This window comes from Bos taurus, chromosome 6, assembly GCF_002263795.3.
Source record: "Bos taurus isolate L1 Dominette 01449 registration number 42190680 breed Hereford chromosome 6, ARS-UCD2.0, whole genome shotgun sequence".
In the NCBI taxonomy this organism is placed as follows: domain Eukaryota; kingdom Metazoa; phylum Chordata; class Mammalia; order Artiodactyla; family Bovidae; genus Bos; species Bos taurus.
Genome location: NC_037333.1, coordinates 83,889,693 through 83,914,499, shown reverse-complemented (window position 1 = coordinate 83,914,499; position 24,807 = coordinate 83,889,693). Strand labels below are relative to the sequence as shown.

At 38.2% G+C, this 24,807-nt stretch overlaps 1 protein-coding gene across 2 annotated transcripts; it reads left to right on the top strand.

The window, feature by feature from the left end:
* Positions 1-2,575: 2,575 nt before the first annotated feature.
* On the top strand, positions 2,576-24,476 carry TMPRSS11BNL (TMPRSS11B N terminal-like). 2 transcript variants are annotated; one of them, NM_001206871.1, is made up of 10 exons: positions 2,686-2,778; positions 5,426-5,541; positions 15,485-15,603; positions 15,702-15,769; positions 18,838-18,998; positions 19,679-19,717; positions 20,521-20,695; positions 21,661-21,920; positions 22,664-22,806; positions 23,599-24,476. In NM_001206871.1, the coding sequence occupies exons 1-10, from the start codon at positions 2,771-2,773 to the stop codon at positions 23,758-23,760; spliced, it is 1,251 nt and encodes a 416-aa protein (NP_001193800.1). In that variant the 5' UTR covers positions 2,686-2,770; the 3' UTR covers positions 23,761-24,476. The 2 variants fall into 2 exon arrangements, with proteins under 2 accessions (XP_010804467.1, NP_001193800.1); XM_010806165.4 differs by lacking the exon at positions 5,426-5,541 and having other exon boundaries at positions 2,576-2,778.
* Positions 24,477-24,807: the final 331 nt, after the last annotated feature.

The following is a 24,807-nucleotide window of genomic DNA, read 5'->3' as shown; positions in this document are numbered from 1 at the left end:
AATCTATTTTGCATCCAGAATTTTAAATGCAAGGCATTCTTGGAAATGCTTTTTAAGCTTTCCAGTCTCTGCATAATAGAAAGGGACCTTAGAAAGGACGATGAGTAAGGCACCGCACCAATTATAACCTCATTCCTTTTAACTGTCAAACAATATTGCATTATATAGGTACACTGTAGTTTAACCACTGCTCTATCAATGAATATTTTGTTTCTATCTTTTCTGTTGAGAACACTGTAATAAATCACCTTATGTACTCCTGTTTCAGTATATGTGCCAGGATACATATCTAGATGTACACCTAGAAGGGAAACTGCTTAGTTATAGGGAATGTGTGTGTGTGTGTGTGTGTTAATTGCTTAGTCATGTCCGACTCTAGCCATAGGGAATACAGTGTTAAAATTAAATAGGTGATGTCAAGCTACTCTCTAAAGTTGGTGACTCAATTCTAATTCCTATCATCAATATATGAGAGTTCATTTTGAAATAGAATTCTTAATTTTTAATTTTAGTAGCATTATTGAATTGTTCTAATATGCTTCTATAAGTATTCATGGATGGTATTAAGCATATTTTATGTTAATGTACATCTCTATTTCTTTCGTGAATGCTCTGTTAAAATCTTATCTACATTCCATATTACATTTAAAAAATATTTTATTTATTTTTAGGAGGTCTGCCTATTTTTGGATATTAATCATTTTATCTAAGCATATATGTTATTTGATGAACATCTACTGGATACTAAGAACTTTGATAAACATTATGAAAAACAAATATAGTTCTTGTCTTCAGGTTTAAGTAACTCATATTTTCATTGGTATGATAGAACCCTCCACAGAACAGATTCAAATAGAAATCAATATGATAATTTCTATTAAATTGAAAATGAATATTGATGATAGTATATATTATGGGCCATAAAAAAAAGATTAAAGAGAAGGGTTTAGGTTAAAGATTAACAATTCCAGGGAAGGGTTTATGAAGGTCATAGTAGTTAAGTTGGACCATGAAGCATGGATAAACATTAGATAGTAGAAATGGCAGTCCTGGGTGTGTTAATCTTAGAGGTAGGAAAGCACTTGCCATTCAAGGAATGTGTGTGTGTTGGTCGCTCAGTCATGTCCAACTCTCTGCAATTCTGTGGATTGTAACCCAACAGGCTCCTCTGTCCATGTCCATGGAATTCTCTAGGCAAGAACACTAGAGTGGGTTGTCATGCCCTTCTCCAGGAGATCTTCCTGACCCAGGGATCAAAACCAGGTTTCCCTGCATTGCAGGCAGATTCTTTACCATTTGAGCTACCCAGGAAGCCATTCAAGGAATAGAACTGTGAGAAATAGCTCAAGGGAAGTCAAGTTTTAGGTAAAGTCATTGTGAAGATAATAAATGTCCTGTACACTGTGTCAAGCACTTGGCCTACATGGCCAATTGATAACAATTGGTTGATAACAATTACCTTACATGTACAATCTTGTTAGATTCCATTCTTACTTAAGAGAAAAGGGATGCTCAGAAAGATTTATGCCAAACAACTAGTTACTAGTGGTCCTGGCCTTGGGACAGAGGTCATGCCCTTCCTGTTAGAGCATGCTGTAATGGAACAGTATTGTAAAAAGAAATGGCATTCTGAGGACCTTGAATATTAACCAGTGAGGTTTCTATTTTATCCTGAAAGCAAGTGAGAGTTTTGATGATTTTTAAATGAAGAAATGTTATGAATATGTTTTAGGAAGATGAGTCATACCTATTAATATTATCATTCAGGTCCGTGTTCAAAAGTTTCCTCCTCAGAGAGGCCTTTCCTGACCACCATAAAGATAGCCTCCCACCATTTTCTACCCAATTATTCTGCTTTATTTTCTTTACAGCTTTCATAAATATCTCATATTAAGTATTTACTATTTTCTTGATTCACTTAGTAAAATAATGCTTGACTAGATTAGTTAACTCCACTTCCCATGAAGAATTATCAAAATAGAACTGATAAATCTTATACCAAAACCCATTTCCATCAGTAAATCCATTCCTTCAAAAATGTGCAGAGAGTCCAGGGAGAATTTTTAGATTTAGTGTGTTTCAAATGAGTAATGCTGTGGCAAAATTATTTTTTTTAATTGAAGTATAATGGCTTTACAGTTTTGTGTTAGTTTCTGCTATAACATGAAGTAAATCAGCTATATATATACATATATCTCCTCTCTCTTGAGCCTCCCTCCCATCCCATCCCACTCTTCTAGGTCATCACAGAGCTCCCTGTGTTATATAGAAACTTCCTACTTAGCTATCTGTTTTACGCATGGTAGTGTATATACTGTAACAGAATTATTGTATTAAAAAAAAAAAACCCACAATGTACATTTAAGTCCTTTGTCAGAGACTGCTCTGGTAGGTACAGTTGGTTTCACTGAGGAGGAGCCACAGTATCAGGAAAGGGGTGGATGGAATCTGAGTCAGAACACTGATTCACCAATTTGTGGTGATATTTCTTGGGTGGACCTGTCAGATGACCAATCCACATTATGTCTATGTCTTGGTATCCAACTCAAAGAGAATTTTCATTTCTTTCTTTAAATCACAGATCCAATTTGTCATCAACACTTGTTAAACAAGTTTACTTTTAATTGCTTTCTGCTATTGCACCCAGCCCTTAAGATCCCAAGTATCACTGTGGTTAGTACATTTACCTGAGAACCACTGATCAGGACAAAAGAAGTACAGAAGTTTCCTTTATCATTACTAACATCAACAGCCATTGTATCAGTACATTATGTACAGGTAAGTGGAGACTTGCTTGACTAAAATTCTGACATAAAAAGAATTAACACTTTCCCCACTATGACTCCCACCCAAGGAGTGCAGTAAAACAATTGAGTTTGAGGGGGATTCATAATTTTTCCACAGCAGTTTGGATTTCCTGCCTGGGAGCAACCCTCTTATTTACATGTTGTACCTGGGATCTATAGTTTTTTTTTTTAGCAATCTGGGGAATGCTTCAAAAAGCTAACATGCCGCTTAACATTCTGTGAATGAAAAACAATATTAATGTGTAACTGCTTTTTAATTAAAACTTTTTAAAATTTTATATTGGAGTATTTAGTTGATTAATAATGTGTTAGTTTCAGGTGTACAGCAAGGTGACTCAGTTATACAAATATATGTATCTCTTCTTTTTCAAATTCTTTTCCCATTTAGGTTATTACAAAGTATTGAGCAGAGTTCGTTGTGCTACACAGCAGGTCTCTTGTTGGTTATCTATTTTATATTTTTATTTATTAAAAAATGCTTGGAGTATGATTGCTTTACAATGTTGTGCTATTTACTACAGTACAGCAGAGAGAATCAGCTATACATGTACATATAGCCCCTCTTTTTTGGATTTCCTTGCCATTTAGGTCAATGTGTGACTATTTTAAAGTGGAGAGAAGGAAGCAGAGATAAGTTTCTTCCCTCATAAAGCTAATGTTAAATTGTTATTGGTGGTAATGATTATGAATCCTTCATTTTTGTTTAATATCTGTGCTTTCTGAAGTGCTTTCATGGATATAACCTTGAATCTCACAGTACCATTGCTTCATAAGAGTTCTCTATAGAATAATATATAAAATTATGTATTTTTATCTGTAAAATGTTCATAAACTAGAATAGTGTAACTATGTATAGATATGTGTTACCTCAAGTATCTAATTAGATTATTACTTCATCATGTGAACAATCATTATTCATGCCAACCTTTTAAAAACATGCATGGAGTTTTCATTACAATGTATACAATATACCAAAATTAACTGATCCTAATTTATAATATTTATAACATTATAAATTAGGATAACTGAAGTACAAACTCATACTTTACACAAATATTTGTATAAAAAATGTGCATCCTAACATAATACTCTTAATTAACTGTGCTCCAATATAAAATAAAAATAAATTCATGTAAAAATATAATTAGAAAGAGCATGCTCAGTCAGGGGAGTGCTGGAGAGGATTTAGCATATGCAAGCTATTATACATAGAATGGATAAACAACAAGGTCCTACTGTGAGGCACAGGACACTATATTCAATATCTTCTGATAAACATATTGGAAGAATATGAAAAGAATGTATATATATGTGTAACTGAATCACTTTCCTGTATAGTAGAAATTGACACAACATTATAAATCAACTATACTTCAATGAAATAAATTTTTCATTTTTAAAAAAGAAAGAGCATGCTCACTGCGATAGAGCAAACTAAGAATATTTTTATTGAACTAAAGTAAATACTGTTATGTGATTTCTTTTTTATTAAAAATATTATGATATTTGTAACCCTGATATTTTCTTATTAGTCTCATCTTTGGTCTATCAGTAAGGAAAGAGCGTTCACACACACTTAAAAGCGGAGAAGAAACAAAAAGATTGTTTTGTTCTGTTTCATTTTGCCTGTAAGCTAGTCATCACTTTTATGCTGGGCGGGTAATATTATTTTTATTTATAGAGCACCTCCTCCTTCTCCGTCATTCTGACACTTGTGTGAAGTCCTAAACTGAAAGAGTCCAAAGGATTAAGCCATTGTTTCTAAGCACAGCTAGTTAGCCAGGAAAGGTTCAGGCCCTAGTTCAGTGAGTAACTTCTCAGGGTGAGGCAATAATCTGATTGCCTGGGGCATCTTGGGGGAATCTTAAAGCATGGTTGCCTCTGAAGGTGCATTTGATGAGACCTTAGGTAGTCTGTGGCTGCACAAGAGTTCTGAGTGATGAAAGACCAAGAGGAAGAGAGGAAACACTACAAATGAAAGTCAAGACTTCAAAACCGTATTTTTCAGTTTCAAATTCTTTTGTAGGGCTAGTCCAATGAAATAGGAAAACTCTTAAAGCTATGTTTTAGACCCTTGCCACAGAAGCTTTGCGAATTCATTGCAGGGAGATGGGCACTGCTCTGATCCAATATGGCACTTCATATTTGTGGGTGTTCTTTTTATATAATAAGGACATAGTAAATAACATAGGATCATAATCATAGGATAAAAATTATAAATTCTCTTCTCCTCCTGCCCCCCCCTACCTGGCAAGGTCTTCACTTACTTTTTCCACTACCCATTGATCAGGGGAGGGAACTAGAGTCTAAGTAAAGGTAACTTGGCACCAAGCATCATAACTCCTGAAAAATAATTTCATAGCACAGATCCAGAGAGGTTCACTCATAAGCTTTAAGATAAGCTCATAGGCTTCACCTCCTTTTTCCCCTTTCTTCCTTCTTTCCTTCCTCTCTCCTTCCATCCTTTCTTCTTTCCTTCCTTCCTGTCTTCAAATGTCTTTTGCTACTAATGTGTTTAGAGTGTGGATATTCTAGGTGTGAGCAAGAGAAAATAAATAAAGATTTGGAATGGCTGACTTTTCTAATATGTCTTTCTTATTCATATTCTTTACTTGCAGACCAGTGACATTTTCTCGGACATCTTTGCCACTGTGGGTGATTTTCCTCATTGTGTTTGGAGTGGTGGCAATCCTAGGAACCACTATTGGTCTCCTAGTTCATTTTCTGGCAGTAGGTTGGTAAAGAAAACATTTCTATTTCTTTAAGTTTGTTGCAATCTTCATTTCAATTTCTACAAGACAAAGAAACAATTGCAAACAACAAATAATCTCCTTTTAGAAAGGCCATTAATGAATGACCCAAGATCCCAGAAATAAGCATTGTCAACATTTGTCAGTGTATTACAGACATCTTTTTGAATATACACAGGTAACATAATGTATGCTTTATAAAGACATGAGTGCATAGATAATTGGTAAAAAGTGAAAGTTGCTCAGTTGTGTGCGACTCTTTGCCACCCCATGGACAACACAGTCCATGTAATTCTCCAGGCCAGAATATTAGTGGGTAGCCCTTCCCTTCTCCAGGGGATCTTCCCAACCCAGGTCTCTGACATTGCAGGTGGATTTTTTACCAGCTGAGCCACCAGGATTCTTTACCAGCATAATGTATGCTATATAAAGACGTGAGTGCATGGAAAATTGGTAGACAGTCAGAAAAAGTAATCTACCAAGATGGTATCAAGGGTGTTATTTTATATTGATAATTAAAATATTATACTCATTGTATGTGACGAAGAGAGAAGGAAATGGCAACCCACTCCAGTACCCTTGCCTGGAAAATCCCATGGACAGAGGAGCGTGGTAGGCTACAGTCCATGTGATGAAGAGAAATCAAAGAATATTGAATTTTGACTATTTGTTTCTTGATAACAAAGATATTAACAATAAAAAGTCTTCTCTACATACATTTTAAAAAAGACTTTGGAAAACAAGAGAGAAGTTGGAGTCACTTTTAAAAATCATGTGTTTTAACTTTAGACATTATGTTATTCATATCCTGCTATGAAAGTTTAAAAATAAGTACACAGACTTTTCATTTGTCTGTCACACTTCCCAGTAGTTTGTTACCAATATTATTATTTTTCACTGTCAACATTTATAGCACTTTATTTTGGTTTACAATTATAATTACTACAGTTTTGGAGTTTTGAATGAATATATTTTCATATTCAAATATTCATATGCTCACCATTACTCCTTTATCCATGACTTTGCTATGCTTGGATTTTTTTTCTCCTCCTAAGCTTCATATCAGAGAAGGTGATGGCACCCCACTCCAGTACTCTTGCCTGGCAAATCCCACGGACGGAGGAGCCTGATAGGCTGCAGTCCATGGGGTTGCTAAGAGTTGGACACGACTGAGCGACTTCACCTTGTCTTTTCACTTTCATGCATTGGAGAAGGAAATGGCAACCCACTCCAGTACTCTTGCCTGGAGAATCCCAGGGACGGGGGAGCCTGGTGGGCTGCCGTCTATGGGGTCGCACAGAGTCGAACACGACTGAAGCGACTTAGCAGCAGCAGCAAGCTTTATATACTTTAGTTTTAAGAGTCAAACTGTTACAGCTTTTTATAAAAAAGCAAGCCTTCCTCCGCTACCCTTATTTCCCATTTCTCAGAGCAACCGTTTTCAACTGTTTGGTTCTTAACATTGCTGCTGCTGCTAAATCACTGCAGTCATGTCCGACACTGTGCGACCCCAGAGACAGTAGCCCACCAGGCTCCCCGTCCCTGGGATTCTCCAGGCAAGAACACTGGAGTGGGTTGCCATTTCCTTCTCCAATGCATGAAAGTGAAAAGTGAAAATAAAGTCGCTCAGTCGTGTCCAACCCTCAGGGACCCCATGGACTGCAGCATTCCAGGCTCCTCTGTCCATGGGATTTTCCAGGCAAGAGTACTGGAGTGGGGTGCCACTGCCTTCTCCGCTTAACATTGCTATACCTGGACTTTTCAACTATCGATATGTATTTACTTTCTACTATTCATGTCATACTTCTTCACTCCCTGGCTACATGGTTGTTGATTTGGAATTTCCCTTTAGCGACTTTCTAAGAGTTATTTTCAACTGTCGACTGTGTCTAACCCCCTAATACCTGAATTTCCTTTTTATTATTTTATTCACTTAACTGTGGGCTTCTCTGATAGCTCAGATGGTAAAGAATCCGCCTGCAGTGCAGGAGACCTCGGTTCAATTCCTGGGTCAGGAAGATCCTCTGGAGAAGGGATAGGCTATCTGCTGACGTATTCTTGGGCTTCCTTTCTGGCTCAGCTGGTAAAGAATCCACTTGCAATGCAGGAGACCTCGCTTCGATCTCTGGGTTGGGAAGATCCCCTGGTGAAGGAAAAGGCTACCCATTCTAGAATTCTGGCCTAGAGAATTCCATGGACTATATAGTCCTCAGGGTCTCAAAGAGTCGGAAAGCAAATTTCACTTTCACTTAGTTGTGGAATGTATGTTCCAGAAACTTTCAGGGAAGTTTACATTTTGACATGTCTGAAAATATCACAATCTACTTTTGACCTTAATTAACAGTATAGAATTCTAGGTTGAAAAATGTTTTCCTTTTGAATTTTGAAGTTAGAGCTCTATAATCTTCATGTTTTATAGTTTCTGCCAAGAATTCTGATGACATTTTGATTTCAAACTTTTGAATGAAAACTCTTCTCCTACTCTCCCATCTTCTGAAACCTTATTGGATTTTTTTTCTTTGTCCCCAGTATTTTGAAATTTTATGGTAATTTGATATAATCTAGATCTTATTTTTATTCATTGTGCTGGCATTTAATGGATCCTTTCAATCTAGAAAGTGAAGTGAAGTGGGATTCTTGGGATTCCCTGGTGGCTCAGATGGTAAAAGCGTCTGCCTGCAATGCGGGAGACCCGGGTTCGTTCCCCAGGTTGGGGAGATCCCCTGGAGAAGGAAATGGCAACCCACTCCAGTACTCTTGTCTAGAAAATTCCATGGATGAGGAGCCTGGTGGGCTACAGTCCATGGGGTCACAAAGAGTTGGACACGACTGAGTGACTTCACTTTCTTTTCTTTCTTTCAATCTAGAAACTCATGTGCTTCAGTTCCTGAAATTTTTCTTAGATTTTTTTCTTCGATAATTTTCTACCCTTTTACCCTCTTTCTGGGGCTCCTGTAATTTGGATATTAGGCTTCCTAAATGTAGTCTCTAATTTTCTTATCTGTTTCTTTCTATTTTTCCATCCCTTCATATTTTTAAAAATGACTTTCTTGGTCATTTTCTCAAGTTTATCTTCCAAACTTCTACTGAATTCTTTGTTTCTGCAGTTATATGTATAACTGCTTTTTAATTATCTGGTTATTCCTTTATATAACATCTTGGTTTTATTTCTTACAAAATTTTCTCTGAATATAATAATCTGTCTTAGTTTTTAGTCTCTTTCTTCAAATGTTTTCTCTGTTTATTTTGGCAATATTTCATATTAGATACTTGTCTCAAATATATGTTAATCTTTCAGCTCAGTGTCTGCTAATATTTAGGATTGGAGGTTAAAGAGCTGACTGAAACTCACTATGAAAGAGATATCTGTTGACAATGGTTTTAACTATAGACTGTGCTATTTAGGTGGTTTTGTTGAGAGAATTCAAGTTACCAATACGTTTAGATATTTTTTCTTGAACTGGTCAGAATTCCTCGGTGTAGAGAAACTTCATTTGTTTTACATGTTTTAATGTTTTACATTATTGTTTACATTTGTTTTACATGTTTTACATATTCTGGGCTAGGGGAAAAATGAAGTGGGGCAGGGGAAGAATTCAGCATATACATTTTTAGAATGTGCACATGCTTTAAACAGTGTCTCAGTTTTCACTGCTGCTGCTGCTGCTGCTAAGTCACTTCAGTCATGTCTGACTCTGTGCGACCCCAGAGACGGCAGCCCACCAGGCTCCCCTGTCCCTGGGATTCTCCAGGCAAGAACACTGGAGTGGGTTGCCATTTCCTTCTCCAATGCATGAAAGTGAAAGTGAAAGTGAAGTGGCTCAGTCATGTCCAACCCTCAGCGACCCCATGGACTGCAGCCTTCCAGGCTCCTCCGTCCGTGGGATTTTCCAGGCAAGAGTACTGGAGTGGGGTGCCATTGCCTTCTCCTAATCCAGAAAATTTAGCAGTTGGGGGAGACACTGGGATCTAGTTGCGTCAATCATTTAGAGCTCTTTAAATTAAGCCTTCCCTTTTCTTTTGGTCTTTTTCTGAGCTTAGAGAAAGGAGAATGTTGTAGTCCCACAGCCTTAAGTAGAAATGTTCTCTTAAACTCTATTGCACCTAGAGCACTCAGTACAAAAAATACAAACAAAAAACCAAAACCCAATCCTTCAAAACCATGTGTGTGTAAATTGCAGGGTTTCTATACAGAAATAAGTTGTAAGTAATCAAGTCATGGAAAGGTTGTAAAATAAATCTTTCTGCACCTTATCTTTCTCAATTCATATTTGCATTTGGACTACTTTAGAGATGAGAATGTTAATCATAAGGTGCAAATATGTGCTTTAGATTTTTCATCTCTAAGGGGTTATTTTCATCTCATCAGGTACCAACAGAGTACAAAGGCTATATTCACAGTGATCTTAGCATACTGAACAACCTCAGTGGTATATTAGGCTTCTTGCATAGAATTAAAGTAAGAATAGAATACTCAGGAAATTATTTCCTTGGACTTCCCAGGTGGTCCAGTGGTTAAGAATCTGCCTACTAATACAGGGGGCACAAGTTTGAACCCTAGTCTGGGAGATTCCACATGCCGTGGGGCAGCTAAACCCATGGGCCACAACTACTGAGCCTGTGCTCTAGAGTCCACACACTACAAGGCAAGCCACTGCAATAAGAAGCCCTTGGACAGAGGAACCTGGTGGACTATGGTCCATAGTGTCTCAAAGAGTCTGACACGACTGAAGCAACTTAGCTCGCATACAAGCACAACAACTAGCGAGCAGCCCCCACTCGCCACAGCTAGAGAAAGTCCACCGGAAGCAATGAAGACCCAGAGCAGCCAAATATAGATAAACAAAATTTGAAAAAGAATTGATTTCCTTGTTCTAGGGGATAGTTTCTCAGCCTTAAATATCTTAGATATTAAATGTTCCAGTTTATCCACCGGCTCTGGGAAGGTGCTCCTTGCAATTGTAATAAAATCAGTTTGGATCTGGCCAACTTATTGATTTACACTGAAGAATAGTCATGACTGACTATTATAATAAGTAGAGATATTTCAGTTCAGTCAGTTCAGTTGCTCAGTTGTGTCCGACTCTTTGCGACCCCATGAATCACAGCACACCAGGCCTCCCTGTCCATCACCAACTCCCGGAGTTCACTGAGACTCATGTCCATCGAGTCAGTGATGCCATCCAGCCATCTCATCCTCTGTTGTCCCCTTCTCCTCCTGCCCCCAATCCCTCCCAGCACCAGGGTCTTTTCCAATGAGTCAACTCTTCGCATGAGGTGGCCAAAGTACTGGAGTTTCAGCTTTAGCATCATTCCTTCCAAAGAAATCCCAGGGCTGATCCCCTTCAGAATGGACTGGTTGGATCTCCTTGCAGTCCAAGGGACTCTCAAGATTCTTCTCCAACACCACAGTTAGAAACCATCAATTCTTTGGTGCTCAGCCTTCTTCACATTCCAACTCTCACATCCATACATGACCACTGGAAAAACCACAGTCTTGACTAGATGGACCTTTGTTGGCAAAGTAATGTCTCTGCTTTTGAATATGCTATCTAGGTTGGACATAACTTTCCTTCCAAGGAGTAAGCGTCTTTTAATTTCATGGCTGCAATCACCATCTGCAGTGATTTTGGAGCCCAAAAAGATAAAGTCTGACACTGTTTCCACTGTTTCCCCATCTATTTCCCATGAAGTGATGGGACCAGATGCCATGATCTTCGTTTTCTGAGCTTTAAGTCAAATTTTTCACTCTCCACTTGCATTTTCATCAAGAGGCTTTTTATTTCCTCTTCACTTTCTGCCATTAGGGTGGTGTCATCTGCATATCTGAGGTTATTGATATTTCTCCCGGCAATCTTGATTCCAGCTTGTGCTTCTTCCAGTCCAGTGTTTCTCATGATGTACTCTGCATATAAGTTAAATAAGCTGGATGACAATATACAGCCTTGATGTACTCCTTTTCCTATTTGGAACCAGTCTGTTGTTCCATGTCCAGTTCTAACTGTTGCTTCCTGACCTGCATACAGGTTTCTCAAGAGGCAGGTCAGGTGGTCTGGGATTCCCATCTCTTGAAGAATTTTACACAGTTTATCGTGATCCACACAGTCAAAGGCTTTGGCATAGTCAATAAAGCAGAAATAGATGCTTTTCTGGAACTCTCTTGCTTTTTCCATGATCCAGCAGATGTTGGCAATTTGATCTCTGGTTCCTCTGCCTTTTCTAAAACCAGCTTGAACATCAGGAAGTTCACGGTTCACTTATTGCAGAGATATTTAGAAATCTAAATAAAGAACTAAAGGATGCATTGTGAACAATGAATTATGAAAAATAAAATTGAACATCTTCAAGGTCTATTTTTTGCTACCTATAGTAAAACCTAGTACATTACCACTGCAAAGCCCTATCTCTATGATAAATGATCCATGACCACAAACCAGCTAACAACAATTAACAATGTTCACTCGCAAATGATTATTTATAACTACACATTTTCAGCATTTTAAGAAGTTTTCAACTTCTTTTTCCCTCACTTTTCTCACTGTAAAATATTTCCACCATATTTATAATGACAATGTATCAGTTCAGTTCAGTTCATTTCAGTCACTCAGTCGTGTCCGACTCTTTGCAATACCATGGCCTGCAGCATGGCAGGCCTCCCTGTCTATCATCAACTCCCAGAGTTTACTCAAGCTCATGTCCATTGAGTCGGTGATGCCATCCAACCATCTCATCCTCTGTCATCCCCTTCTCATCTTGCCTTCAATCTTTCCCAGCATCAGGGTCTTCTCTAATGACTCTGTTCTTTCCATCAGGTGGCCAAAGTATTGGAGTTTCAGCTTCAACATCAGTCCTTCAAATGAAAATTTAGGACTGATTTCCTTTAGGATGGACTGGTTGGATCTCCTTGCAGTCCAAGGGACTCTCAAGAGTCTTCTCCAACACCACAGTTGAAAAGCATCAATTCTTTGGTGCTCAGCTTTCTTTATAGTCCAACTCTCATATCCATCCATGACTACTGGAGAAACCATACCTTTGACTAGATGGACCTTTGTTGGCAAAATAAGGTTTTTAATATGGTGTCTAGGTTGGTCATAACTTTCCTTCCAAGGAGTAAGTGTCTTTTAATTTCATGGCTGCAGTCACCATCTGCAGTGATTTTGGAGCCCCCCAAAATAAAGTCTGACACTGTTTCCATTGTTTCCCCATCTATTTGCAATGAAGTGATGGGACCAGATGCCATGATCTTGGTTTTCTGAATGTTGAGCTTTAAGCCAACTTTCTCACTGTCCTCTTTCACTTTCACCAAGAGGCTCTTTAGTTCTTCTTCACTTTCTGCCATAAGGGTGGTGTCATCTGCATATCTGAGGTTACTGATATTTCTTCAGCAATCTTGATTCCAGCTTGTACTTCATCTAGCCCAGTATTTCTCATGCTGTACTCTACATATAATTTAAATAAGCAGGGTGACAGTATATAGCCTTGATGTACTCCTTTTCCTATTGGAACCAGTCTGTTGCTCCATGTCCAGTTCTAACTGTTGCTTCCTGACCTGAATACAGATTTTTCAAAAGGCAGGTCAAGTCGTCTGGTAGTCCCATCTCTTTCAGAATTTTCCACAGTTTATTGTGATCCACACAGTCAAAGGCTTTGGCATAGTTAATAAAGCAGAAATAGATGTTTTTCTGGAACTCTCTTGCTTTTTTGATGATCCTGCAGATGTTGGCAGTTTGAAGTTGGCAGATCCTGTGCCTTTTATAAATCCAGCTTGAACATCTGAAAGTTCACGATTCACATACTGTTGAAGCCTGGCTTGGAGAATTTTGAGCATTACTTTACTAGTATGTGAGATGAGTGCAATTGTGTAGTAGTTTGAACATTCTTTGGCATTGCCTTTCTTTGGGATTGAAATGAAAAGTGACTTTTTCCAGTCCTGTGCCCACTGCTGAGTTTTCCAAATTTGCTGGTATATCGAGGGCAGCATTTTCACAGCATCATCTTTCAGGATTTGAAATAGCTCAACAGGAATTCCATCACCTCCACTAGCTTTGTTCGTAGTGATGCTTCCTATGGCCCACTTGACTTCACATTCCAAGGTGTCTGGCTGTAGGTGAGTGATCACACCATCGTGATTATCTGGGTCATGAAGATCTTTTTTGTCTTGTTATTCTGTGTGTTCTTTCCACCTCTTCTTAATACCTTCTGCTTCTGTTAGGTCCCTACCATTTCTGTCCTTTATTGAGCCCATCTTTGCATGAAATATTCCCTTGGTATCTCTAATTTTCTTGAAGAGATCTCTAGTCTTTCCCATTCTATTGTTTTCCTGTTTCATATTTTATTTTAATTATGGTGTCTGCCTTTCTATATTCATACAGAACTTGTAGTTTAACAGTTAAATTTATCATTTAATTATGTCCTTATTCGTATCTCATGTATACTTTTTTCCATTTTGAGCCTGTCTCTCCCACAAGATAATCTTCAAAGGCAATGATCATATTACAAAATAATGCTAACGTTTTTTTAGTGTTTACTATATGCTAAGCACTACTATCCATTATCTAGCATATTCCTAGATGCTTCTATCTATCACATATTAGGAGTAAGATGCATTATATATCAAACAGCATAATATCTATAAAAATTTAGGAAGGAAATGTAATGGATTAGATGTGGGCTTCAGGGTCAGACAGGTCAAGAGGTCAGGTATTGATACTTGGCTCTTTTTAGTAGCTAAATGATGCTAGGTAAATTACTGAATATCTCTGAGACCACATTTCTCTTGAAAAATGGGTATTATTCACATGGTTTTTATAAAGTATCTTCACATACTACTACTACTACTAAATCACTTCAGTCGTGTCTGACTCTGCGACCCCATAGACGGCATCCCACGAGGCTCCCCCATCCCTGGGATTCTCCAGACAAGAACACTGGAGTGGGTGGCCATTTCCTTCTCCAATGCATGAAAGTGAAAAGTGAAAGTGAAGTCACTCAGTCGTGTCCGACTCTTCTCGACCCCATGGACTGCAGCCTACCAGGCTCCTCCGTCCATGGGATTTTCCAGGCAAGAGTACTGGAGTGGGGTGCTAATGCTAATAATTTTTAAAATATTTACTTTTTATTTATTTGGCTGTAGAAGGTCTTAGTTGTAGCACATGGGGATCTTTGATCTTTGTTGCAGCATGCAACATCTTTAGTTGCAGCATGTGGGATCTAGTTCCCTTATCAGGGATCAAACCCAGAGCCTCTGAATTGGGAACACAGAGTCTTAGCCTCTGGACTACCAGGGAAGTCCCAAAAATTTTTATTTATACTCCAAAAATTGATTATTCTAGACAGATATCATTTATAGCATGTCCTAGCTTCCCTCATAGCTCAGATGGTAACGAATCCACCTGCAATGTAGGAGATTCCGGTTCAATTCCTGGGTCAGGAAGATCCGCTGGAGAAGGGATAGGCTACCCACTCCAGTATTCTTGGGCTTCCCTTGTGGCTCAGCTGGTAAAGAATCTGCCTGCAATGTGGGAGATCTGGGTTTGATCCCTGGGTTGGGAAAATTCCCCTGGAGAAGGTTACGGGCTACCCACTCTGGAGAATTCTGGAGAATTCCATGGACTATACATACAGTCCATGGGGTAGCAAAGGGTCAGACTCGGCTGAGTGACTTTCACTTTCATCTGTCTCAATCAAGATGTAACTCTTCTTTCTGACCTTTGTCTGAAATGGATCTGCTCCATTATTGGTCTTATAAATACTTTCCACAAAGCGCAGTTTATCTAATCAGCTGCCCCAGAAAGGTTCACAAGGCTTGTAAATATCTAATATGAACATATTATTTACTATTAATAGCTGGTATTACCATGTAATTTATATTTGGATTTGAAATCCATTTCACTTAAATAATCTTTGGATCATTTCCTTATCTCACAGAAAACAAGACCTACTATTACCAAGGTAGCTTTAAAGTGCTGAATATCCCATATAATAGAAATTATGAAAAGGAGACATCACCAGAAAATAACTATCTTAGCAAAATTCTTGAGACGAAGGTAAAGTAATATTTTCTTATATTTAGTTCATTGTTAATTCTCTGAAACATAAACTTATTACTGGAATTTAATGTTTGACTCTATGTTCTCTTTAACAGATGTCTGATGCATTTCAGAGTTCTAGCATTTACAGACAATACATCAATTCTCAAGTCATCACACTGGTGTAAGTAACTAATAACTGTAAGAAAAGCTATCAACCTATCACATATATCATTATATTTCAAATGCCACTATAAAAAGAGTCTGTTGACATATTACAATCATTAGCCAGTAAGTTACTAATGAATGACATCATCCTAAGCCAAATATCAGGCTAATTGTTTAGTGTACAACTAAAGCACAGTTTGAGCTATTTAGTTAAGTTCATTTTTAGCGACACTGAGAATACATTATTTCTTAAATCACATATGAATCATTTCTCTAGTATTTAAAGTTTTTATGTTCAGCAAATACTAACTGGTCTCTTAGACCAATGTTTGATGGCATAACATTTTTATTTAGCTGTAACATAAATACATATGTTTTTTCATGTTTTTCTATTCTTGCAAGTTAGCTAAACACCTTGGAGAACTGCCCTAGAGTTCTTTTACAGTAGAAAAAAGCATTTCTACACCAGACTTTGATTCCAAGGAAATCCTTTTAGTGGCCAGAACAAGAAGCAAAATAGCTGTGCTGTGTTTTCTGCAAGAGTTTGCAGAAATATGGACTACTTAATGGAGCTCTGTGTGCTATACTTCGTCACTGTTGTGTCTGATTCTTTGCAACCCCATGGACTGTAGCCTACCAGGTTCCTCTGTCCATGGGGATTCTCCAGGCAAGAACACTGGAGTGGGTTGCCATGGCCTCCTCCAGGGAATCTTCCCAACCCAGGGATCAAACCCAGGTCTCCTGCATTGCATGTGGATTCTTTACTGTCTGAGCCATGGGAAGCCCAAGAATACTGGAGTGGATAACCTATACCTTTTCCAGGGGATCTTCCCGATCCAGGAATTGAACTGGGATTCCTATATTGCCGGCAGATTCTTTACCAGCTGAGCTACCAGGGAAGTCCAATGGAGCTCTAGAATACGAGTTAAACAACCTGATCCAGCTTTGCTACTTAGTAACCCTAGAGTCTTGAGTGAATCGCTACATCACTCTGACTCTGCTTTCCTGTCTGTAAATAGTGATAATAACACATACACTGCATTCCTCATAAAACTATACTTAAGATCAAAGAAGATAATGTGTATGGAAATATTTGCAAGTAAACACTTTTCCAATGAAGGCTATTATTGCTTTTACCTTAGTCAAGGCCATCAGACTATGTCTGCCCTTCTTCTGCTGCTCCTGAAACTCAAGGGGACTCCTAGAATTGCAAAATGGTTCAAAAGCTCAATTAGAATTAATTTTGGGAGTTGATTTTAGTATTGGAAACAGTGGGAGGCTAACACTAAAGGATATCTTTCAAACAGGACTGCAACCACCCCAAGGCTTCTGCTTGGTTTTCCCACACACATAACTTCAGGTATCTATTGGAAGTGTGAGCCCATGGAAAGTGATGGAGAGGCTATAGGTCTGAGGTTTTCATTTGGGCACAGCTTGCTGATGGCTCAAACAGTAAAGAATTTGCCTGCAATGTGGGAGACCTGGGTTCAATCCCTGGGTCTGAAAGAGCCCCTGGAAAAGGGAATAGCAACCCACTCCAGTATTCTTGCCTGGGAAATTCCATGGACAGAGGAGCCTGGTGCGATACAGTCAATGAGGTCACAAAGAGACACGATTGAGCATCTAATACTTTTGACTTTCAGCTGCTACTATAATCAAACTTGTATTAGCTGAGTGCTACCTAGGAATGACTTTATTTACGTAACAAAAGATAATCATTCATTAGAAAGATCTAAAGCATAATAATACCACTTCAGACACTAACCTCGGAGATGCTCAACAATTCTTACAAGTCCATTAGCCCGCCTCTTGCACTGCCCCCACCCACATTCCAATACCAACCAAATCTGTCCTGAACATGACAGTCAGGTTAATCTTCCACAAGCACAGTTTTATTCAACAACTTCTCTTTACCACTACCCCTTGGCTAGTATTCAAATCCTCTTCCATCTGAACTCAGTCTCCTAGACACTGTTGTCACTGGCCAACTGGGCATGGAGACAGAGTGCATAGTGTAATGAGCCTAGGTTAGACAGTCAATTGTACTGTATCTGGATCTTAGTTTAATTACTGTGTGATCTTTAGCACATTGAATGTTTTCATGCTCATTCATGTCTGACTCTTTGAGACCCCATGGACTATAGCCCATCAGGCTCCCCTCTTCATGAAATTCTCCAGGCAAGAATACTGGAATGGGTTGCCATTCCCTTCTCCAAGGGATATTCCCAACCCAGAGATTGAACCCAGGAAACCTGCATTAGCAGGAAGATTCTTTGCCACTGCACCACCAGGGAAGCCTCTGAGCACATTGGGTAGACTTTCAAAGTCTCAAGTTTTCCTTGTCTGCAAAAGGAAGGTAATGACACCTAAGGTGCAGGGTTGTTGTAGAGACTAAGTGTGATAATAAATGTCATAATGTAGTACCTGGAACACAGCAGATACCCAGTAAATGCTAATTAATATTATTGCTACTCAGTTATTCTGCAGTACTATTCCTCCTTTGCTCTGCCTGATAGCAATTTTTGCTTGATGATGAAATAGTGATAAAAATATTTTAAGGTCTAGTGTGTATGTTACCTCTTCGATAAAAATTTCTCTGATACTTTAAGTAAACCATGACTTGTCTTATTTGCAGATAAGATAAACATCTTATTGCTTTGCCTCACTAATTTATTATAGTCATTTGTATAGATGTCATCTCTCTTAGAAATCTGGAAACTTCTTGAGAATAGGAACTCTGTTATAGTCACCCTTGTATCACCCCATAACACCTAGTCACTTTTCATAGCAGCTCAATAAATGACTGATGAATGTAGGAATAAATGATCCCGGTTCTTATATGATACTTTTACTCTGTGCCTCAAGCCTTTCCTACATTTTTAGATGTGTAGAACCACTTGTCTTCTAAACTGAATAGCTGTATGCATACGAGCAAAGGTAGGCAGCTGGATGATCCTGTGATTAACTTAAAGAGAAGGTACTACAAACACCTACAAAAGAACCGAAGTGAAGATACAAGAGGTCAAGGAATAAAGACAAAATGTTCATTTTTAGCAACATGTGAAACTTTTACTGTGTTTTTAGTCCTGCTGACAACAGTGTGACAGCACATATATGGCTGGTATTCAAGGCGCCCAAATCAATGAAAGAAAACACAAGAAGAGGGATTGAAAGCATCTTACGTCAAATGCTGAGGAACCACTCAGGATCCTTGACCACAGATCCTGATTCGCTTACACTTGAGGGTAAGCTTATGTACTAGATGGAAGTAGTGTTACTCTCACCTTTTTATCCTGGACATGTATCACAAGCACCAAGCACAAAGCTGATTCCCATTTTTTTAATGAATAAGTCACAGTTTTATATCAGAGCAACAATTTATATTCTTCATTATTAAAACACACTTAGATCATAATAATGCCACACCGTAAAATTAGTTCTCTGAGGGAAAAGCTGCTCTTTATTCTAAAGTAAATAGTAAAACTTTGAACAATCCTTACAGTAGTGATGTATTCTTGTATTCTTTTCATGATCTCCTATAACTTTCAGAAATAGGATTCGATCAGCCATTATAAGACAAGTCAATTTTTAAAAGTTATTTTTGTTTACTGACAGGAATCAGGTTCACCTGGAGGTCTTCCTGTTCTTCAAAGGAAGTATACTAGCAATTTTCCACTTTGGATGATATAGAATACAATTCCAATTAAATGAAGTCTCTCATGTGGAACTATGAAGATAGTATTTCCATATTGCGCATTCATATATAGTAAAAGAACAATTCAAATAAGCCAATATTTTCTCCCTTCTGTTGACACTTTATCCTGAGATTCAAAATTATTTCTCTCTGGACCTACCATCACCAGCCCCAGGGTCAGTGATTAATGCTAGTAATTAAATTTACAATGAGCCTTTTCTTCTATTTCAGAAATCAGTAAGGCCAAAGCTGAAAAGATAATCAACAACCGTAAGTTCAGATACTTTTTAATTAAATGTATGTGATGATGTAAAACATACCGATCAAGATTTGTTATTCTCAATCAGACACAGTTCTAGTTGCTTTACATGTAACTCATTCAATCCTTACAACAATCCTAGATAAGTATTATTATTATTTCTTTTGGAAGGACTGATGCTGAAAAGTTGAAGCTCTAGTATTTTGTCATCTGATGTGAAGAGTAAACTCATAGGAAAAGATCCTGATATCAGGAAAAATTAAAGGCAAAAGGAGAAGGGAATGGTCAAGGATAAGATGGTTAGATAGCATCACTGACTCAATGGACATGAATCTAAGCAAACTCTGGGAGACAGTGGAGGACAGGGGAGCCTGGCCAACTGTAGTCCATGGGGTCACAAATAGTCAGATACAATTTAGCAACTGAACTACAAAAATTATTATTCCACTTTAGAGATGGGGAACTGAAGCATACAGAAGTGAAGCAATTTCCTCAAATTCATACAGCTTGTAAATGATGGGGCCAGAATTCAGACCAGGGAGTCTGGTTGCAGAGTCCATGTACTTAATGGTGTCTTTATCCACCTTGCACAGTTTCCATATCCTCCAAGTGTTGAAGAGTCTTGGAGATAGTATGATGGGTAGGAAGGTGATCCAGGGGTTGCTAGTAATTCCTGTGTAGATTACATTCTGTTCCTTTCAGTGAGAGACACTGTCAGATAGAACAACACAAGAATAACTGAGCTGAATCTCAGTTTTGTAATCAAACAGGATCTTTCTATTCTCAACAGTATAACACTGACTCTTTCTGACAGGCTGTGGGAGACGACCAAGGATGTCAGCTACATATGATAGAATCAGGGGTGGATCCACTGCTCAGGAAGGAGAGTGGCCCTGGCAAGCAAGTCTCAAAAAGAATGGCCAGCACTACTGTGGAGCATCTTTGATCAGTGACAGATACCTGTTGACTGCAGCTCACTGCTTTAAAAAGTAAGTTCATCATATTGCCTGGGGCTAGGGCTTCCCTGGTGGCTCAGTTAGACTGCCTGCAATGCAGGAGACCTGGGTTCGATCCCTGGGTCAGGAAGATCCCCTGGAGAAGGGAACAGCTACCCACTCCAGTACTTTTGCCTGGAGAATTCCATGGACAGAGGAAACTGGTGGGCTACAGTCCATGGGGTTGCAAAGAATCGGACACAACTGAGCGACTAACACTTTCTTTCAGGGAGGCTAAAGTTCCAGTTTACACCTGTTATCCCAGTGTAATCATCAATAGGATTCCTTCTCGTTCTCAAGTGTTCTTGTTTGAAACACAAATCATATGATAAGCCAATCTAAGGCTTTCCTACCTTATTAGTAAGATTGGAAAAAGTCATTCATTCTTGACATTTTATTTCTCACATGTTTCTTATCTCTCATCACTTCATACTCAAGATATCCCAAATGACTTGCAATTGTTATCACACAAAATCCTGTTTCATACCTCCTTCCCACTCTGCACCTGCCTATCTCCTTCTCACTCTGCACCTGCCTATTTCCTTCTCTCCTTGTCTTTTAGGCAAGTATGACTCAGCTCTATAGTCTCATCAAAATGCTACTTTTCCTAAGAAATCTTCCAGTCCCAAGAGCATGCAGATTTAAGTCCTCCTATTTTGTGGTCACACAACCATTTAGGGAATTAAAACTTTTTGTGTTCATGCCCATCTTTCATTAGATTTAAATTTCTTGAAGGCATGAACTATTTAATTTCTACATCTTAATCATCTTACATAGTATAGGTATAAGGACTCAAAGAAGATTTTTCAAGTGAATTTTAAAAAATCAGATTGTACCACTGCTAATGGATTGCAAAGCAAGAAATTGTCATTAATGTCATGAAAAGACTATAACTGATGCAGCCTGTACCTCTATTTCTCTGAAATAAAAGCAAACTACATGATTTTTATTTCTTTCAGTTCACAAGATCCAAGGAACTATACTGTCACCTTTGGTACCAGAGTAAATCTCCCCTATATGCAACACTATGTTCAGCAAATTTTTATTCATGAAAACTACATCAGGGGTGAACTTCATGATGACATTGCAGTTATATTGCTTACTGAAAAAGTTTTATTTAAGAACGATGTCCATTCAGTTTGTCTTCCTGAAGCCACACAGATTTTTCCACCAGGTGAAGGAGTTGTTGTCACAGGATGGGGAGCACTTTCATATGATGGTAAGTTAAGTTTTGAGTAGGAACTTAATTTCAAGGTACAAAAGAAACAAGAAAAAAAAATGATCCAGGGATAGAACGAAAGGATCATTTAGCCCTGGAGGCCCAGTACTTCGAGGAAATTGTTCGAGGAAGGTGCATATGAAGTTATGACTTTGCAAATCCTTGATTTGGAACATTCCAAGGAGACCAATTTGGTAGAGGAAACCCCTTGACCTGGAGAACCTAACTAAAAAGGTGCTGCTGCAAAGATGTAAGAAGGGAAATAAGGTCAAAGGAAGACAGCATTAGAAAGATGTTTCAAATTATTCTTTAAAAATATATTCTTTGGTTAGAGTGAGGGAAAGGAGCTTTTTCATTCTTAGAATGTGAAAGTGAAGTCTCTCAGTTGTGCCTGACTCTTCAAAACCCCTTGGACTGTAGCCTATCAGGCTCCTCCGTCCATGGGATTTTCCAGGCAAGACTACTAGAGTGGGTTGCCATTCCCTTCTCCAGGGGATCTCCCCAACCTAGGGATTGAACCCGGGTCTCCTGCCTCACTGGCAGACACTTTACCATCTGAGCCACCGTGGAAGCCCAATTCTTTACAAATTTCTTTTTCTTTGGTTTGAGTGATGGAAAGGGGCTTTTTCAGTCTTAGAATAAGCAGAGTCAAATATAAGTCTTATACAGAGAGGACAAAGCTAGTTTTCCATCCTGCTCTGCTACAGAGCAGCTCTTTTGCTGATAGTGTTCGTGTCCATTAGGTGAATATCCAGTATTACTTCAGAAAGCACCTGTGAAGATTATTGATACAAACACTTGTAATGCTTGGGAAGCATATAATGGGATGATACAAGACACAATGCTATGTGCTGGCTACTTAGAAGGAAATATTGATGCATGCCAGGTAAGTCTGGATATTATTCACACTGACCATATAGTATATAAGCAACTACTATTTTATGTAAATTATCACTATGAAAGTAATTCTGTGCTTCAGTTAATTTACTCTTTACAGTCCAGTCAAACTCCCTCTCGGCTCTGGGACTAAAGTAATTCTCCCCTATATGCCACATGTGTTTATAAGTGTTTAATAAATACATGTTGGACTAACTCTGAGTTAAGCACTGACTGAAGTCCTTTACAAATATGAATCCATTTAATCCTCATCACAACTTTGTGATGTAGATGCTATCATTACTATCATTTTATAGATGAGGAAATTGAGGCAGAGGAAGGTAATTTGCAAAAGGGCACAAAGCTAGCATGCAGGAGATCAGGTACATAAATCAAAATAGCCTAGCATCACAGTCCATACTCTAAGCAATATTTCACTAAATTCTCAGTCTCAGAAATGTTTAAATTACTTCTAGACTATTTCTTTTACTTTGTAGCCTCATGGGCTACAGTTTTGTTACATTTTTCAGATATGAAGCCTGCTACTCCAAGTATATCCATAATATATGTCTCCCAAAGTGTTCTGATGGAATGCTTATCAGTTCATGCTTCAAGACTCAAGTTTACCCCAAAGAGCCCCAGTGAATATATAGGCTAGTCCATCACAGTTGAGGTTAGACTTACATCATACACCTTCCGACAGTCTCTATGAAGGGTAAACCACAAATTCATCTGGGCTTACTACTTTATGTAAGTAAAGTATCGAGGTAAATTCTCATAATGACAAATATTTTTTATTTAGGGTGACTCTGGAGGACCACTAGTTCATCCCAACTCTCGAAATATTTGGTACCTTGTTGGAATAGTGAGCTGGGGAACAGAATGTGGTACAGTCAATAAACCAGGAGTCTATACACGAGTGACTGCCTACCGCAACTGGATTGCCTCAAAGACTGGTATCTAAGAGGAAAGCATCTTATAGACCCTGTTTTAGGTCATTTTGGCCTCTTACTCCTAAGCCTTATTTAACATGTATTTTAAATTGGTGTGTATAATAATTATGTTGAAAAAACTGTGGTTTTGAGGGAATATTTATGATCTTTGAGAAGACTCGACTAGACAAAAAATCTCATGTTTAGTTGAGAAAAGCCTAACTAAAGAAAATGTTCCTATCAAAATGTACCATTTCTATTTGTTTTCTATTTCTCGCGCCCACAACATGGTTATCTCTCTACACCGTAACACTCTTGGTTTTAGTCATTCAGACTTTCTGGAATTGAGAAAATATGTCCTTGTCCACTGCAGGTTAGCAAGCAGCACTCTAGGAGACTAGAACCAATACCTTCTGAGAGTTGGTTGGAACACACTGGATATGCCTTCCTTTCTATCTTTTGTGGAAGGAATGTAGCTATGAATTAAATCTGGTCTGAATTTAGGCATGGCTTAGAGAGTCTCCTATTTGTCATGGGATCTTGATCAACTCCTGAAATCATTGTTTAAGAATTTCACCATAAGCAACATTAGGCAAAAAAAACACCTTTTTGACTCACAGAAACCAGGTACACTAATTTTGCTTTGTTCATACAGGCTTCTGTGGAGATTCTTCATTTGTAACATGTATAAAAAGAGTAGCTATGAACCATGAAAGTATATTTTAATTAAAACAAATTAAAAAACAAACTCTCTTTGTTCAATATGACAATTTTTTTTTCTTCTTTTTTGGTTTGTTTTCTAGAGTCTTACTGTTGACCATCTCTCTCTTTTTTTTTTTCCCTGTTATTCTTGCCACTTGGTTCATAACTTGGGAGAGGGCTCCAGGGTGGTAAAAAAGCTACCTTGTTCATTCTATTAATTTCTGAGAGCTTAATATTGAAACTCCAACTAAAAAATTCTTAATTTATCTACTTAAACATTTGTAATATATAGAGAAACTACATGTAATTTTGTTCTGTGTTTTCCAAGTCTCTAGTAAATTTGTTATCATATTTTACTAATTTAAAAAATAAAAAAG

Bases quoted from the DNA above. Each gene is read 5' to 3' on its own strand.
- TMPRSS11BNL (NM_001206871.1), top strand. The intron at 15,770-18,837 runs GTAAGTAACTAA...CTGTGTTTTTAG, and splicing joins TCTCAAGTCATCACACTGGT to TCCTGCTGACAACAGTGTGA. The intron at 22,807-23,598 runs GTAAGTCTGGAT...TTTTTTATTTAG, and splicing joins GAAATATTGATGCATGCCAG to GGTGACTCTGGAGGACCACT.